Source organism: Lepidochelys kempii, chromosome 14 (assembly GCF_965140285.1).
Source record: "Lepidochelys kempii isolate rLepKem1 chromosome 14, rLepKem1.hap1, whole genome shotgun sequence".
NCBI lineage: Eukaryota > Metazoa > Chordata > Testudines > Cheloniidae > Lepidochelys > Lepidochelys kempii.
This window is the reverse complement of record NC_136393.1, coordinates 26,974,406-26,990,181: the sequence shown is the minus strand read 5'-3', so window position 1 is coordinate 26,990,181 and position 15,776 is coordinate 26,974,406. Positions and strand designations below refer to the sequence as shown.

At 44.4% G+C, this 15,776-nt stretch overlaps 1 protein-coding gene across 2 annotated transcripts in view; it reads right to left on the bottom strand.

The window, feature by feature from the left end:
* GAS7 (growth arrest specific 7) overlaps positions 1–15,776 on the bottom strand; it is a 213,185-nt gene that overhangs the window by 33,470 nt on the left and 163,939 nt on the right. For both annotated transcript variants that reach the window (XM_073310810.1, XM_073310811.1), the window contains exons 6-8: positions 11,876–11,965; positions 8,002–8,117; positions 5,351–5,425 (exon numbers count right to left, since the gene is read on the bottom strand). In XM_073310810.1, the coding sequence (XP_073166911.1) occupies positions 5,351–5,425; positions 8,002–8,117; positions 11,876–11,965 (281 nt within the window). The remainder of the gene's footprint in view (positions 1–5,350; positions 5,426–8,001; positions 8,118–11,875; positions 11,966–15,776) is intronic.

Sequence of the window (15,776 nt, the reverse complement as noted above, 5' to 3'; positions counted from 1 at the left end):
TCTGTTTGTTTTTCTCTTTGCTTTTGTAAAAAATGAACTCTTGGCCCTGGCTAGTGGGCTCAAGAGGACAGCTGTGTTATTCACTATATCTTGGTATAGTGAGTTAGCAGTGACCCCTCCCCCTCTGGGTCAGTGGAAGGCCACTCAGCCTCATTACATTGCAGGCGTTGCTCACAGTTGGGGAATTAGCTGAATCACACTCAGCCTATAGCTCTGGTCGACAGCTTGGGCAGAGTGATAGGCAGTTAGGGTCTCTAGCCCGCAATCAGGGCAGTGAGGGTTCTGTGGCTCGGACCTGTACTCTGGGCCGAGCAGCAAACAAACAGTTAGTAAGCCGAGCCCTTAGGGTGGGGAGTTCCAGAGTCTGGTTCTTGTGCCTACACTCAGGACTGAGTAGCAAACAAATAGTTCAGAGCCCAGACCCTTAGTCAGGGTGGGGCAACAAGTCCTCCGGGCTCAGGATGGGGTAGAGCACCCAACCGCAGGCTAGGGGTCTTGGGAAGGAGTTAGAGCACCCCAAACACAGACTAGGGGAGCTCGGGCAGGAGCAGCGCCTAGTGTCCTCACTCGGCGGACTGTAGGCGGATGCAGGCCCTCTGGCTTACAGAAGGGGGAGTACTGCCACCCCAGGGTGGGGTGGCAGTGAAAACACCCATCTCCACTGCATCCCAGCCCAGCGCCCTAACAGTGGCAGAGCGGGTCCGCCACTGGGTCAGCGGGGATCTGCCTGCAACACACTGACCTTGTCGCAGGCCAGCTCTTAACCAGACAGTTGTCTAGTTCTCCTGGGCTACTTCCTATCTCCCCCAGGAGTGAACCTGGGTCCATAAGAGTTCCTCTGGATCATCGGGTAGAAGGCCAGCGGCAGTCCCGGCAACGTCGACCAGTCCTCAGCACCACAGGGTCCGCAGCAGTCTCCCAGCTCGGAAGCGGGCAGGAGGTGTCTGGCCCCTTCAGCAGCTGCAGCCCAACTGAGCTCCCAGACCTGCCTTTTATACTTCCTGTCCTGCCCCCTGACTGCCGGTGGGAGGGGTGAGCAGGGCCTGACTCCACCTACCACCAGGGCTCTGTGAGTGGTCCCTCCCCCTCTGGGTCAGTGGGAGGCCACTTCGCCTCACTGCACTTGGTCTCCTGCTTGCTAGAATTGCAACCAGTTTTCTACCATATTTCATCTATGGATTTCTTAAAGTTCTTTCATATGACTGGTTCTGTCTCTGGGAGGTTTAGGAGTGCCACAGGATTAATGAGCTATGCTGGATCCCTCTGCAGACTTGTGAGGGTTTGAGAACTTTATTTATTACTCCTAATATCCAGTATGCCCCACACTGTGCTGGGAAGCTCCACCAGAATCTGGAAGCCAATCATGGATCTGAGGAACTTGCTGAGTCATTCATACTCTTATCAAACCTCGGCCAGACCTCAGCAGTCCACAATGTATGGACCAAGCATACTTCTGATAGTATTAATTCCCCCGGAGTAATTTCCCCACCAATCAGGGCTTGCTACATGATCCATTAGTCTGTAATGAGGGGTGTAAATTCTAGAGTGCACTAGTGTGTCGTGCACTAACTGGCCTGTGTGGACCCTGCTGGTGCACACTAAAAGTTCCCTGTTTGAAATGGGACTTTTTAACATGCACTAGGGAACTTTTTGTCTGTGCCAGCAGGGTCGACACAGGTCAGTTAGTGGGAGATATGCTAGTGCGCACTAGAATTTACACCCCTCTAGTGCCCTTTGTAGATGATCCCTCATTATTTCTAGGCCTCACATTTCTCAGACATCATGGGAACAAAAAACAAGTAGTGACAAGACGTTGCCAAATGGGACAAATATCTAATTTTTCAACTTTCTGTATCTTGGAATAGAATAGGTCAATTCATCCAGGGTTTGGAATAAACTACGCCCTGTCTCCCAGCTGACATGTGGCAAGCTGCGCTCTGAATGGACATTTCCTGAGAATTTTGTTGAGACTGAAGTGCTGAAAGCCCCTTATTAGAAATGCAGTGACAACCTTAACTACAGAGAGGCCAAGAGGTTTCAGTCTCCCTAACTGTAAAATGGGGATAAAGATCCTCACCCTCCTTTGTAAAGTGTTTTAAGATTGACAGATGAACAGTGCTTAAATGTGCTATAGAGAGACACAGCAGTTCCTCTTTACTTAACACTGAATTTGATCTTTTATTTTAAGCAGGAATTCAATCTATGGATTTGTTTTTGTTTCTGTATGAAGATAAGTGTACCCTCCCCAAATTTACAACACCTAATCTGTGAGTGAAGGCTGAATTTCTGGAGGATTTCAAGTAAATCTAGTATTCAGAAGATGAGTAAAAATAAACTAAAAATGTTTCCTTTAAGGAATGCCTCTATCTGCTCCAAGTCTGCCTGTAAGAAGGATCCAGATTTCTAGCAATACAAGTTGTACAGAAGTTTGATAGATCATGAATTCTGCCTCAGTACAAAGGCATTTTTGCATCCATAATTGAGACATGGACTTCATACTGGAGGTGGCAAGTCCTATTCACCAAAGAACATCCAGTTTGCTGCAGCCATTTGAACTCTGTGTGCAGCCTAGGTAGATGAACTCATCAATGTTCTCCACAGAATCCAACTCCACCTGCACAGAACCTTAGACTTCCCCCAGAAACACACACCACACACTGAGTCTGCACACAGATGGCAGTGCTGAATAGGAGCAGCTCCTGCTCAGCTTGTAGTCAAGGTGTGGTGTTTATATAGTGAAGGGGATTGCTGTGTGGTGTGTAAAGGTGTTTCTTTCACTGGATGTAGAAGGAAGCTCTCTGTGAAGCTGTGGAATCTCTCACTGACAGTAGAAAGGTGCTGGGTGATGTTAAGACACAGATAAGAGATGTCCCACAACTTGGCTTTCTTTTCTTTGAAGTGTTTGCCTGGGGGGCTGTCACGCTTACCTAACTTTAAAGAAGGGCTGTCAAGCGATTAAAAAAATTAATCACAATTAGTCACACAATTAAAAAAAATAATCGTGATTAATCGCACGATTTATTGCACTGTTAAACAATAATAGAATACCATTTATTTAAACAGTTTTGGATATTTTCTACATTTTCAAATATACTGATTTCACTTACAACACAGAGTACAAAGTGTACAGTGCTCACTTTATATTTATTTTTGATTACAAATATTTGCACTGTAAAAAAAGAAAAGTACTCTAATAGTATTTTTCAATTCACCTAATACAAGTACTGTAGTGGAAACTTTTTATCATGAAAGTTGAACTTACATATATAGAATTATGTACAAAACAATAACTGCATTCAAAAATAAAACAATGTAAAACTTTAGAGCCTACAAGTCCTACTTCTTGTTCAGCCAATCGCTCAGACAAACCAGTTTGTTTACATTTGCAGGAGATAACGCTGCCCGCTTCTCGTTTACAATATTACCTGAAAGTGAGAACAGGTGTTCTCATGGAGCTGTTGTAGCTGGCATTGCAAGATATTTATGTGCCAGATGTGCTAAAGATTCATATGTTCCTTCATGCTTCAACCACCATTCCAGGGGACATGCGTCCATCTGGATAACGAGTTTTGCTCGATAACCATCCAAAGCAGTGCAGATGAACATGTGTTCATTCTCATCAGCTGAGTCAGATGCCACCAGCAGAAGGTTGATTTTCGTTTTTGGTGGTTCGGGTTCTGTAGTTTCCACATCTGACTCGCTCTTTTAAGACTTCTGAAAGCATGCTCCACACCTCTCAGGTTTTGGAAGGCACTTCAGATTCTTAAACCTTGGATCAAGTGCTGTAACTATCTTTAGAAATCTCACATTGGTACATTCTTTGCTTTTTGTCAAATCTGCTGTGAAAGTGTTCTTAAAATGAGCATGTGCTGGGTCATCATCCAAGACTGCTACAACATGAAATATATGGCAGAATGCAGGTAAAACAGAGTAGGAGACACACAATTCTCCCCACCAAGGAGTTCAGTCACAAATTTAATTAACACATTAGTTTTTTAATGACCATCAGCAGCATGGAAGCATGTCCTCTGGAATGGTGGCCGAAGCATGAAGGGCCATACGAATGTTTAGCATGTCTGGCACATAAATACTTTGCAATGCCAGCTACAAAAGTGCCATGTGAATGCCTGTTCTCACTTTCAGGTGACATTGTAAATAAGAAGCAGACAGCATCATCACTCGTAAATGTAAACAAACTTGTTTGTCTTAGCGATTGGCTGAACAAGAAGTAGGACTGAGTGGACTTTTAGGCTCTAAAGTTTTATATTGTTTTGTTTTTGAGTGCAGTTATGTAACAAAAAATCTACATTTGTAAGTTGCACTTTCATGATAAAGAGATTGCACTACAGTACTTGTGTGAGGTGAATTGAAAAATACTATTTCTTTTGCTTGCCATTTTTACATTTGTAATAAAATATAACAACGTAAAGTGAGAACTGTCTACTTTGTATACTGTGTTATAATTGAAATCAATATATTTGAAAATGTAGAAAAACATCCAAAAAATTTAATAAATTTCAATTGGTATTCTACTTTTTAACAGTGCGATTAATCGCGATTCATTTTTTAATTGCGATTAATTTTTTGAGTTAATTATGTGAGTTAACTGCGATTAATCAACAGCCCTACTTTAAACCCTTTTAAATGGTTTTTGTTTATTAAATGAATTATAGTATAAGGATTTTTAATATAGACCATTAATCGTGAAACCAACTCCTAGCACCCCTATATTCTAGCTCCCAAAAGATTCTCCCAGTCTTCTCTTGAACACGTCTAGTGACGGGGCCTCCACATCGGTGATTTCTGTTAATGGCACAGAAATGTGCTAGTGCAGGAAAACTAAAGCAGTGTACACGAGCCCTCCCCTGCCTTCTTCGGCATATCACTCCTGGGCCTCCTACCTCCTCCCCAGGGCAGACGCAGTGCAAAGGAGAGAGGGTCTCTCCTTTTGCTCCACTGGAGGAAAGAACTCAGGATTAGAAGATACTGTTGCATCTCCCTCTCTCCTGACGCTACTGGGCCCCTGGAGGGTCAGTAATCAGCAACTTCATTTAATGCACAGATCCCTCTGTGATTCCAGCAATGCAGCGCTGCCATGTACTGAATCCCAAGTATTGCTGTAGTTTAGAACAGCTATAATATTAAACACAAATGATTAGAATTTTTAACATTTTGCACAATTGCTCTTAAAAACATACTGATCCTGTCAATCAATGGACTACTGCTCCAGAAGGTTCTACCCCCCGCCCCAATAGAGCCAGGATAATAGGCTGAATTACCCATTGCTCTCCTCAAGAGAAGAGCATGTGCCTAAGTTAGGGGAAATGCCTTTTGTGCAAAGGCTCCTTACCCTTCTTCTTGAGCAGCCAATGAGTTCTGAGACAGTTTGGACAAGTTCTTGGCATATTCTTCCTCAATCTTTATCCTACAGAAAACAGACAGCAGTGAAAATATATTAAATATGGAAGGAATCACTACACGGCAAAGTAAATCATCAGATTTTCCAGTGGGGCCTTACTCATGAATGTTTCTTTTTATCTCCTATTATAATCAACCTGTGGAACTCACTGATGAAAGATATTGTTGACCCATAAGAATGGCCATACTGGGGCAAACCAATGATTCAGCTAGCCCAGTATCCTATGTTCTGACAGTGGACAGTGCCACATGCTTCTGAGGCAATTCTGAGTGATCCATCCCCTGTTGTCCAGTCCCATCTTCTCACAGTTGGAGGTCTAGGGACACCTAGAGCATGGGATTGCATCCCTGACCATCCTGGCTCATAGCCATTGATGGAGGTATGCTCCATGAACTTATCTAATTCTTTTCTGAACCCAATTATACTTTTGGCATTAAAAACATCCCCTGGCAGAGAGTTCCAAAGGTTGACTGTGTATTGTGTAAAGAAGTACTTTGTTTCAAACCTGTTGCCTCTTAATTTCATAAGGTTCTTGTATTAGGGAAGGGCTAAATAACACTTTTCTATTCATATTCTCCATATCATTCATGATTTTATAGACCTCTAACATACCCCCCCTTAGTCTAAAATGAATAGTCCCAGTCTTTTTAATCTCTCCTCGTATGGAAGTTTTTCCATACCCCTAATAATTTTTGTTGCCTTTCGCCATACTTTTTCCAATTCTAATATATCTTTTTTGAGGTAGGGCAACCAGAACTATGTGCCGTATTCAAGGTGTGTGGTACTGTGGATTTACATAGTGGTATTAGAAGAACATATGAATTGCCATACTGGGTCAGACCAATGGTCCATCTAGCCCAGTAGCCTGTCTTCTGACAGTGGCCAATGCCAGATGCTTCAGAGGAAATGAACAGAACAGGGCAATTACTGTGTGATCCCATTCCCTGTTGTCCAGTCCCAGCTTCTGTCAGTCAGAGGTTTAGGGACACCCAGAGCATGGGAGCATTATAAAATCTTCTGTTTTATCATCTATCACTTTTCAAATGGTTCCTAACATTCTGTTTGCTTTTTTTGACTGCAGTTGCACATTAAGTGGATGTTTTCAGAGAACTATCCACAATGACTCCAATTCTTTCTTGAGTGGTAACATATTTTTTCCCAGTGTGCATTACTTTGCACTCACCAGCATTTAATTTCATCTGCCATTTTGTGGCCCAGCCACCCAGTTTAATAAGAGCACTTTGTATCTCTTCGCATTCAGCTTGGACTTAAATTTCTTGAGTAATTTTGTATTGTCTGTAAATTTTGCCACCTAGCTGTTCACCCCCTTTTCCAGATCATTTATGAATATGTTCAAAAGCATTCATCCCATTACAGGTCCTTAGTGTACCCTGCTATTTACCTCTCTCCATTGTGAAAACTGACCATTTATTTCTACCTGTTGATTCCTATCTTTTAACCAGTTACTGATCCATGAGAGGACCTTCCCTCTTATCCCATGACTACTTACTTTGCTTAAGAGCCTTTGTTTAAGAGCCTTTGTCAAAGGTTTTCTAAAAGTCCAAGTACACTATATCAACTGGAGCACCATTGTCCATGTACTTGTTGACCCCCTCAAAGAATTTGAATAGATTGGTGAAGCATGATTTCCCTTTGCAATAACCATGTTTATTCTTCACCAACATATCCTGTTTATCTGTGTGTCTGATAGTTCTGTTTCAACCAATTTGCCTGGTACAGAAGTTAGGCTTACTGACCTATAATTGCCAGGATCGCCTCTGACAACCTTTTTAAAAATTGACATTACCATTATCTATCCTACAGACATATGGTATAGAGGCTGATTTAAGCAATAGTTTATATATCACAGTTAGTAGTTCTGCAACTTCACATTTGAGTTCCTTCACAACTCTTCGATGAATACTATCTGGTACTGATGACCCATTACTGTTTAATTTATCAATTTGTTCCAAAATCCACTTGATTGACACCTCAATCTGGGACAGTGTCTCAGATTTGTCACCTAAAAAGAATGGCCCAGGTGTGGGAATCTCCCCCACATCCTCTAAAGTGAAGACTGCTGCAAAGAATTAATTTAGCTTCTTGCAATGGCCTTATCTTCCTTGAATGCTCCTTTAGCACTTAATTGTCTTATATTTCAAGCATGGAATTTCTATCCACAGAGATTCTATGATACAGTTTGATTCATTCAAGATTTTCACTTTATTTGACTCTATGCTTTCTTTCACATATAGTGCCACTCCCCCACCAGTACAACCCATTCTGCCATTCTTATATGTTCCGTACCCTGGTATTATTGCATCCCATTGATTATCCTCATTCCACCAAGTTAAGTGACTCACAAACCTTAAAGAGACATGGGAAGTCTAAAGTTAATAGGTGCACTGAAGGAGAACATTTTTTGTTGAAGACTGGAGAGTTTGGATGGATAGTGATGAAATTAAATATCTGTATGTGTTTCATAAAATATGCACAACTTCCAGAGTTCAGACTATGTGTTCAATTCATGCAAATAAAGTGATTACAAGAAATATTAAACTCAACAGAAAGCTTCCAATTACCTTTCTCGAACAAACTCTGCCATTTCTTTTTGCATTTGTTTCCCCTTGAGTTGCTTTTGGAGCAGAATTTCAAACCCTGATACTGTGTTGTTCCCTTGTGGATCCTTCTTATCAGCCTGGAAGAGAAATGGCAGCTAGGACGTGAACAACACAAGACATGCCAAGGCTCCTAGAATCCTAACTACAGCAATGCTGCCAAAAGAGGGCATTCCAGGGGTGGGAACAGCTGCTTTTCTTCGCAGGAGCCTCCTCCTGGGATCTAAGCATCTGATCAGAACATTAAAAACACTTTGAAATGCATCTCGGAAGACCATTAAATGACTTCTTCCCCTCTGCTCACCATCTAATCCATCAGTGCCTGATAGAATGTACCCAGTGTGATAACTCCCCCCCCCCCCCCCCCCCCCCATCTCTCTGACACATAGGCATAGGGGATATTTTCAGAATTGCTGTGCTTTTTGCCTCACTGTGCTGCATGCTGTACTCACATATATAGTAAAGACTGCAGTAATCAAAAAGCAAGATGAGCAGGACTTGGATGAGAGTTTTGGCCATGACGACAGGCCGGATCCTGGAGAAGCTGTGCAGGAAGAAGTGGCAAGTGACGTGGCTGACGTGTAGGTCGACAGAGAGGGCTGAAGCAAAGATAGAGGCAAGGTTGCTAGTTTGAATGACAGAGAAGGTAGTGGTGCTGTCCATCATGACAGAGAAAAGGGGAAGACAGAAGGACTTGTGTATGTGTTGTCGGGGGGATAATCAGGAGTTCCATTTTGGCTAGGTCCAGAGCAGAGAAGTAGCTCTGTGAGTCATCAGCATGAAGAGAGGACGTGCGCTGAATGCTAGCCTTGGATGCTGGAGATGTGAGTTCCCATCTGCTCTGCCACAGACTCCGCGCATGACTTTAGGCAAGACCCCTACGGCCATATTCTTAAAGGTGTTCAGGTGTCTAAAGATGTGTAGTGGTACCTTGTGGAATTGTCAAAAGCACCAGGTGTCTAACTCCTATCGATGTAAACATCTTTGGAGAAAGCTTTAGAAATCTGGACCTACCTCCCTTAGGCCACTTTAAAATGTCCAACCTTAGGGTATGTCTACACTACAGATGCTACAGTGGCACAGCTATGGCACTGCAGCTATGCCACTGTACGCCATAATGTAGACACTTGCTACAGCGACAGAAAGGGTTTTTCCATCGCTGTAGTAAATCCATACCATTGAAAGGCAGTAGCTAGGTCGATGGAAGAATTCTTGTGTTGACCTAGCAATGTCAAAGTTAAACTACGTTTCTCAGGGTGTGAACTTTTCACACACCTGAGGGATGTATCTAGGTTGACCTAAATTTTAGGTGTAAACCAGGCCTCAATGTCTCTGGGCCTCAGTCTCTCTATATATAATGGGGATAACAGCACTGCCCTACCTAACAGGAGTATGTGAGAATCAATACATTAAAAATTGTGAGGCACTCAAATACTGTGGTGATGTAGGCCAGATAAATACCATAGATAGGTAAAGATGATCATCAAAGTGGTGTTTGTGGATGAGATCACCAAGAGAAGAGCAAGGAACCACATTTTGTGTCTTATTCATAGGCTCATAAAAGAATGTATTGCCATGTCAGACCCTTTCCATACTTATACTCCCTTCGCAGCCAGGCGCATAATACTTGGGAAGAGGTTCCTCTCAAGCAGGGCATGTGTCTAGGGTGCTCTGAATGTGTGTTGCTGAAATTGCCTTGCTGTGATAGCAATGTGCAGTAAAGTGCACAAATGTCAGACACTAACCTATAAGCTACATGACTTGCATCTAGCACTTCCGGGAAACAAATCTGGAAGGTAAGTGAAGAAGTTCTCAGTTATTTAGAGCTTTCAGTGTCTGTTATTTGGACACCAGTGATAGCTTCTCTCACTGACCAGGAGAGACCTCTCTGTCATTCGTCATGTTAGGGGTATCTTTCTCTGGCTCCTTGCCATTTGAGCTACACCACTGTCAGTCATTGGCAGCCCTGTTACTAAATCTGCTGGGCAATCTCTTTCTGTGGTTCTGTACATGGTTCTGAGCATGGGTGTCCTCAGGCAATGGCTGCTCTCAGGTGGGCATCACCTCGAGCTCTGTTATGCCATATGCCACTTTGAAGCTCTGAATAATGGTGAATAAGGATACTCTTTGTCGGAGCACGTCAAATAATGGAATTTCCATCCCACAGGAAATGCTGAGATCTTTGAAATTTAGTTTTGCCCCAAGTGGGGACCCAAAGTCGAAGTCTCTGAATTTTTCATTAAATGAAATATTCTGAAACATATCATTTATCATTTCAGCTATTCTGTTCCATCATAAAAGTAAAACGATAAAATCAAATCAAACATTTTGATAATTTCCAACTGAAAATTAGGATGAAATTGATTCGCAACCGGAAAACATTTGGATTTGGTTAAGCCAGCATTTTCTGACAGAAGCTATCTGACCAGCTGTACATCTCCTGCATTCTGGCATTCATATCCTCAGGCTGGCACCATTTCCCAAGATTGTTGGGGATGGGGGAAGACAGAGACAGGGAGGGTATGGCAAGCTAGACATGTTTTCCATTCTTTGGTTCTTGTCCCCAAGTCTTCAGCTGGAGTGACTCTGGCTTTGTTCTCTACAGGTCTGCAGTACACTAAGATTTACATCCAGATGATTCCCAGGTAATGTTCGGGGGCGGGGGGGGGGGCTGCTCAGCATCCCCTGTGCAACAGATGTCAGTGTCTTCAGTATTTTCCACACGTTCTTCTTTTCTGGCCTTGGGCTTGACATCAGCAGAGTGTGATCCGCCTCATCTCCCATAGTACAGACGAGGAGATGATGGCCCCAGTTCTGCAACTGGTTTGGCAAAGGTGCAGTCTGCCAGCATGGAAACAGCTGCAGGATCAGTCCCTATCCTGGTGCTCATCATAATTATTAGCAAGTCCTGATACAACATGAAACTACTCAAAATGGCTTATCCCCTTTGGCCAGGCTGATGTATCAGCAAAGTTTCAGTTCATTAGAAGGGTTACAGGAGATGCTGACCCATCTCCCGCCACAAGAATTACTGTGCGTCTACAGAAGCATTCTTTTAGGGGTTTCCTGCTGTTTCTTTACCATTAAAGTAGCTATTTTCTCTGCCTGCAGTGTGTGTCTTGCTCCCTCCTTTCTGGGGCTCCTTGCTGTTGCTGCCGTGCATCCAGTTTTCTGATTGACTGAGACTCCTCTGACTCCTCTCACCGGAGTTTGGACTTTTCTCTGCCCACCCTACATGCCCATCCAGCTGGAGCTTTTCCTGCCCTCTCAGACTGTCTCTGTAACCCAGACACCTCCTGGGTGCAGTGCTCTGTCCCATCTAGTGGCACTGCGGCCACTTAGAGAGTGATTAATGAGTCTGCTCTACAGCCTCAGCTAACAGCCATACAGCTTTTAGCTCATGAGGTAGAGTCTCATGCACTAAGCTCCAGAGGTCCCAGGTTCAATCCCGCCTGCTGATGACCAGAGTCTGTCGGAGTTACATCAGCACTTAGCTGCTCCCTCTCTCCTCAGTGCACCCTGCTCTGGTTGTTGGGGCTGAGGCTAACAAACACTCCACTCTCCCAGCAGGAGCTGTGGTCCCTCCCTTGAGCCTTTCCCTTGTTTTCTCTTTGTTCTGGAGAGCACCTCGAGCACCATGCTGTGCTGTGTGCTTTATTAAAGGCCCTGCAGAAGTAATGCAGCAGAGTTGGTGCTGCTCCTTGCTGCAGTGTGTCTTTTTCAGCGCCTTGCCACACTGAATCCTGATTTGCTCTCTAACACAAACCTAGCAACTTGTTCCGCTCTTCCTGAAACTCAGACGCTGCAGCGTGTGGCACGTGGCTGGCTGCCTACTTACCCAGAAATAATCACAGTAGCTCCATTCAGTGGGTTTCAGCAACTGCTGTTCTTGCATTGTGTCTGGGTGTGGAAAAGTCACGCAGTTTATCTGCAAAAACCAAGCAAAAGGCCTGTCAGACCGGGCAGGTAAAAAACAATTAAATGCTTGTGAATTGATAAGAAGCAAGTGAGTGAAATTTGTGCGCATCCAAAGCAGCAAGTCTAGATGACATGCATCTGACTGCAAGAGAAGTAGCTGTTGAATTTGCTGAATTATAGACAATAATATTTGGAAAGACAAAGAGGTAGTGACAGCTTGGATGAAAGCAAATATGGTACCCATTTTCAAAAAAATGAAAGCAGCCAGATTCTGGCAACTGCCATGCAGTGCAATGAACCTGTATCTCTAATTGTTAGGTGAGAATAAGTAAACATGAAGCAGTTATGCCATCCTCGACATAATGAAACAATGGAACAAAGATGCAAAGAAATCTGCAAACTTCTAAAGAATAAACAGAACCACAAGCAACAGGCAACAGCACTGAGGGTTTTACAAATTGCACATCACCTCAGACACACGTGGTTCCTTTGGTGTTTGACAGAATCACATTTTTTTGTTATTCCTACTGCACAGGATGCTTTACATGTGCCCAAAGAGCATTCAAATGAAAGCCCCAGTCCTGCCAAATGCTCTACAGGCCACTCTGAAGTCAACGAGGCTTCATGTAGGTGCCCACCCAGAGCAGTTTCCAAGCGGCTATTGCACAGCAATTAACAGCAACTAAGAAAGTGCAAGGAAGGCCAAGGGTTAGAGCAATAAAACGTAGCAGGCTTGTCTTTTATGACTTGTCTACACTTGAAAATTAATTTCGATTGAGGTGGGGTGTAAATGCAAAATGCAATAACTATAATGGAAAATCCCATGTGTGAATATTCTTATTCCCATGTGTAAATACTCTTATTAAGAGCACCTTGTTCCTCTTTAGTTTAATCCACTTTGAAAGCAGATTAAGTGTAACAGGAACAAGGTGCTCTTATTCCGGATTAAGAATGTCTATACATGGAGTTATTCAGGAATACCTAATCTAGAATCATCGAAAATTAGGGTTGGAAGAGACCTCAGGAGGTCATCTAGTCCAATCCTCTTCTCAAAGCAGAACCAATCCCCAACTAAATCATCCCAGCCAGGGCTTTGTCAAGCCGGGCCTTAAAAACCTCTAAGGATGGAGATTCCACCACCACCCTAGGTAACCCATTCCAGTGCTTCACCACGCTCCTACTGAAATAGGTTTTCCTAATATCCAACCTAGACCTCCCCCACTGCAATTTGAGACCATTGCTCCTTTTCTGTCATCTGTCACCACTGAGAACAGCCGAGGTTCATCCTCTTTGGAACCCCCCTTCAGGCAGTGGAAGACTGCTATCAAATCCCCCTTCACGCTTCTTTTCTGCAGACTAAATCATAGAATATCAGGGTTGGAAGGGACCTCAGGAGGTCATCTAGTCCAACCCCCTGCTCAAAGCAGGACCAATCCCCAACTAAATAAGCCCAGTTCCCTCAGCCTCTCCTCATAAGTCATGTGCCCCAGCCCCCTATTCATTTTTGTTACCCTCTGTTGGACTCTGTCCAATTTGTCCACATCTTTTCTGTAGTGGGAGGCCCAAAACTGGACACAATACTCCAGATGTGGCCTCACCAGTGCCTAATAGAGGGGAATAATCACATGGAGTACACAGGAGGTGGCGGATCTTATTGCTGTATGGGGAGAAGAGTCTGTGCAGACACCGCTCTGATCCAGCAGAAGAAACGCTGACAGCTCTGCCAAGATTGTGCAGGGCATGGGGGAGAAGGGCTACACTAGGGACACGCAGCAGTGCCGTGTGAAAATAAAGGAGCTTCGGCAAGCGTACCAGAAGACAAGGGAGGCAAACAGTCGCTCTGGTTCTGCCCCACAGACACATCACTTTTATGAGGAGTTGCATGCGATTCTCGGGGGCAACCCCATCACTACCCCAAAACGCTCTGTTGATACCTCCCAGGAGCCCTGGGTAACCTCGAGGAGGACATTGCTGAAAGAGGAGGAGGAGAATGTGAGGCAGGCAAGTGGAGGATCCACTCTCCCTGACAGCCAAGAACTGTTTTTAATCCTGGAGCCCATCCCTTCACAGGACTAGTTGGCAGCAGAGCGTGATGCTGGGGAAGACACGCCTGATGAGTGCACATTGCTAATCAAACTGTAGGGGTTACATGCTACTATTCTGTATGTTTAATCTCAACAAAAAAGTAGGTGTAGTGGGTATCAGTGGCCACTCCAGCCGTGCAGAGGGCGCTCTCCGAAAAAAGACTCTTTATGTGCACGGGGACGGCCCGGGAATACTCCATGGAGATCTCTAGGAAGCTTTCATGAAGGTACTCCGCAATCTTTTGCAGGATGCTTCTGGGAAGGGCTGCCTTATTTCGTCCACCATGGTAGGGCACTTTCCCATGCCACTCCAGTATTACCTCTGCTGGCATCATTGCAGCACACAGCATTGTAGCATAAGGACCAGGTCTCTACCCAGATGCTTGCAGCATTTGCTCTGTTACTCTCAGGAGAGTGAAATCGCGTAGGGTCACCAAGGGGAAACGGGGGAAGTTTTCAATGCTAGCCCTTAAATCGCAAACAATTCAACAAGTAATCCACCCTGCTGGTGAAATTTGGGTCACACAAAGATGCTTTCCCAAACGTGCCATGGTTGTGGTTGGAAGAGATCACAGTGTATTGCAAGCAGCATTGAAAAAAAAAAAGGGGGGGGGGGGGAGCTTCCTGTTTGTCTCCCTTCCCCCCCCCCAACCCGGTGCTGCTTTTGTAAAAAATAAACTATTTAGGGGGCTTTACACTGGTGCCTCTCCTCAGGTTGCTAGGGGAAAGGGATCCCAAGGATGTCTTCACAAAAGCAGCAGCACAAGACCTCTTGCCCATGCCTCGTGGCCTTACTCACCATGGCTGGAGCAGCAAACTGACTCTTGCAGTAGCCGGTGGTTGTGATTACATTTTGGCTTGCAGTGAAGTGTATTGAGGGGTGGTTTTTTTAAGAAAAAAATTAACCTTGCACCAGAAACAATCTATGCACTGTCAATGCTATCCTGGTGCTCTGCATTCCTTGCAGCCAAAAACCTGTCTGTTGACGCACACTGGGACAGAGACGTTCCCAGATTAGAAGGCGCAAAAAAGAAGACTCGGGAGGACATGTTCAATGAGTTAATGCATGCCTCCAGAGTGACAAGACAGAGCTCAGAGCATGGAGGATTACACTGTCTGAGAACCTGGACATGGACAGGGAAGACAGGAGAACAGGGAACAAGAGTGTGCCATGCAGGAAGAGATGCTATGAAGGAGCAACCAGACATGTTGAGGCCTCTGGCTGAGGTTCAAGAAAGGCAGCTGGATGCTGCAGCCTATGCTGAACCTGCTGCCATCATCGCCCAGTTCTACATCCACCTCCTCGAAATGTCCTATGAGGTGGGGGAGGGGGAATTCGGTATCCCTTGCACTTAACACTAGGGGAGGGTACAAGGACCAGAAGGTGCCCATTCCCAGACCTTTGATAGTTATTGCAGTGCATCTGTAAGCCAGCTGTCCTTGTTTCTCCCACCACAGTATTATCAGCGCTTTTTCCCCAGGTTGTCTTACTTTTCTTTGCTGTCTCTGTGTGTATAATAAAACTTAATGGATTGAGGAGAAAAGGCTATTTTTTCATTCAACAGCCAGTGGTTGGTAGGGTGGTGTTTACAGGGGAGAAAATGCAATGGAGGGGACAGTTTGGTAAGGAACACAGATAAGTGTCACATTACTCTGGCTCATTGCTGAAACTGGTTTTCAAAGTCTCATGGAGATGCAGAGCTCCTCGATATGCTGTTCTTATTGCCCTGGTGTCTG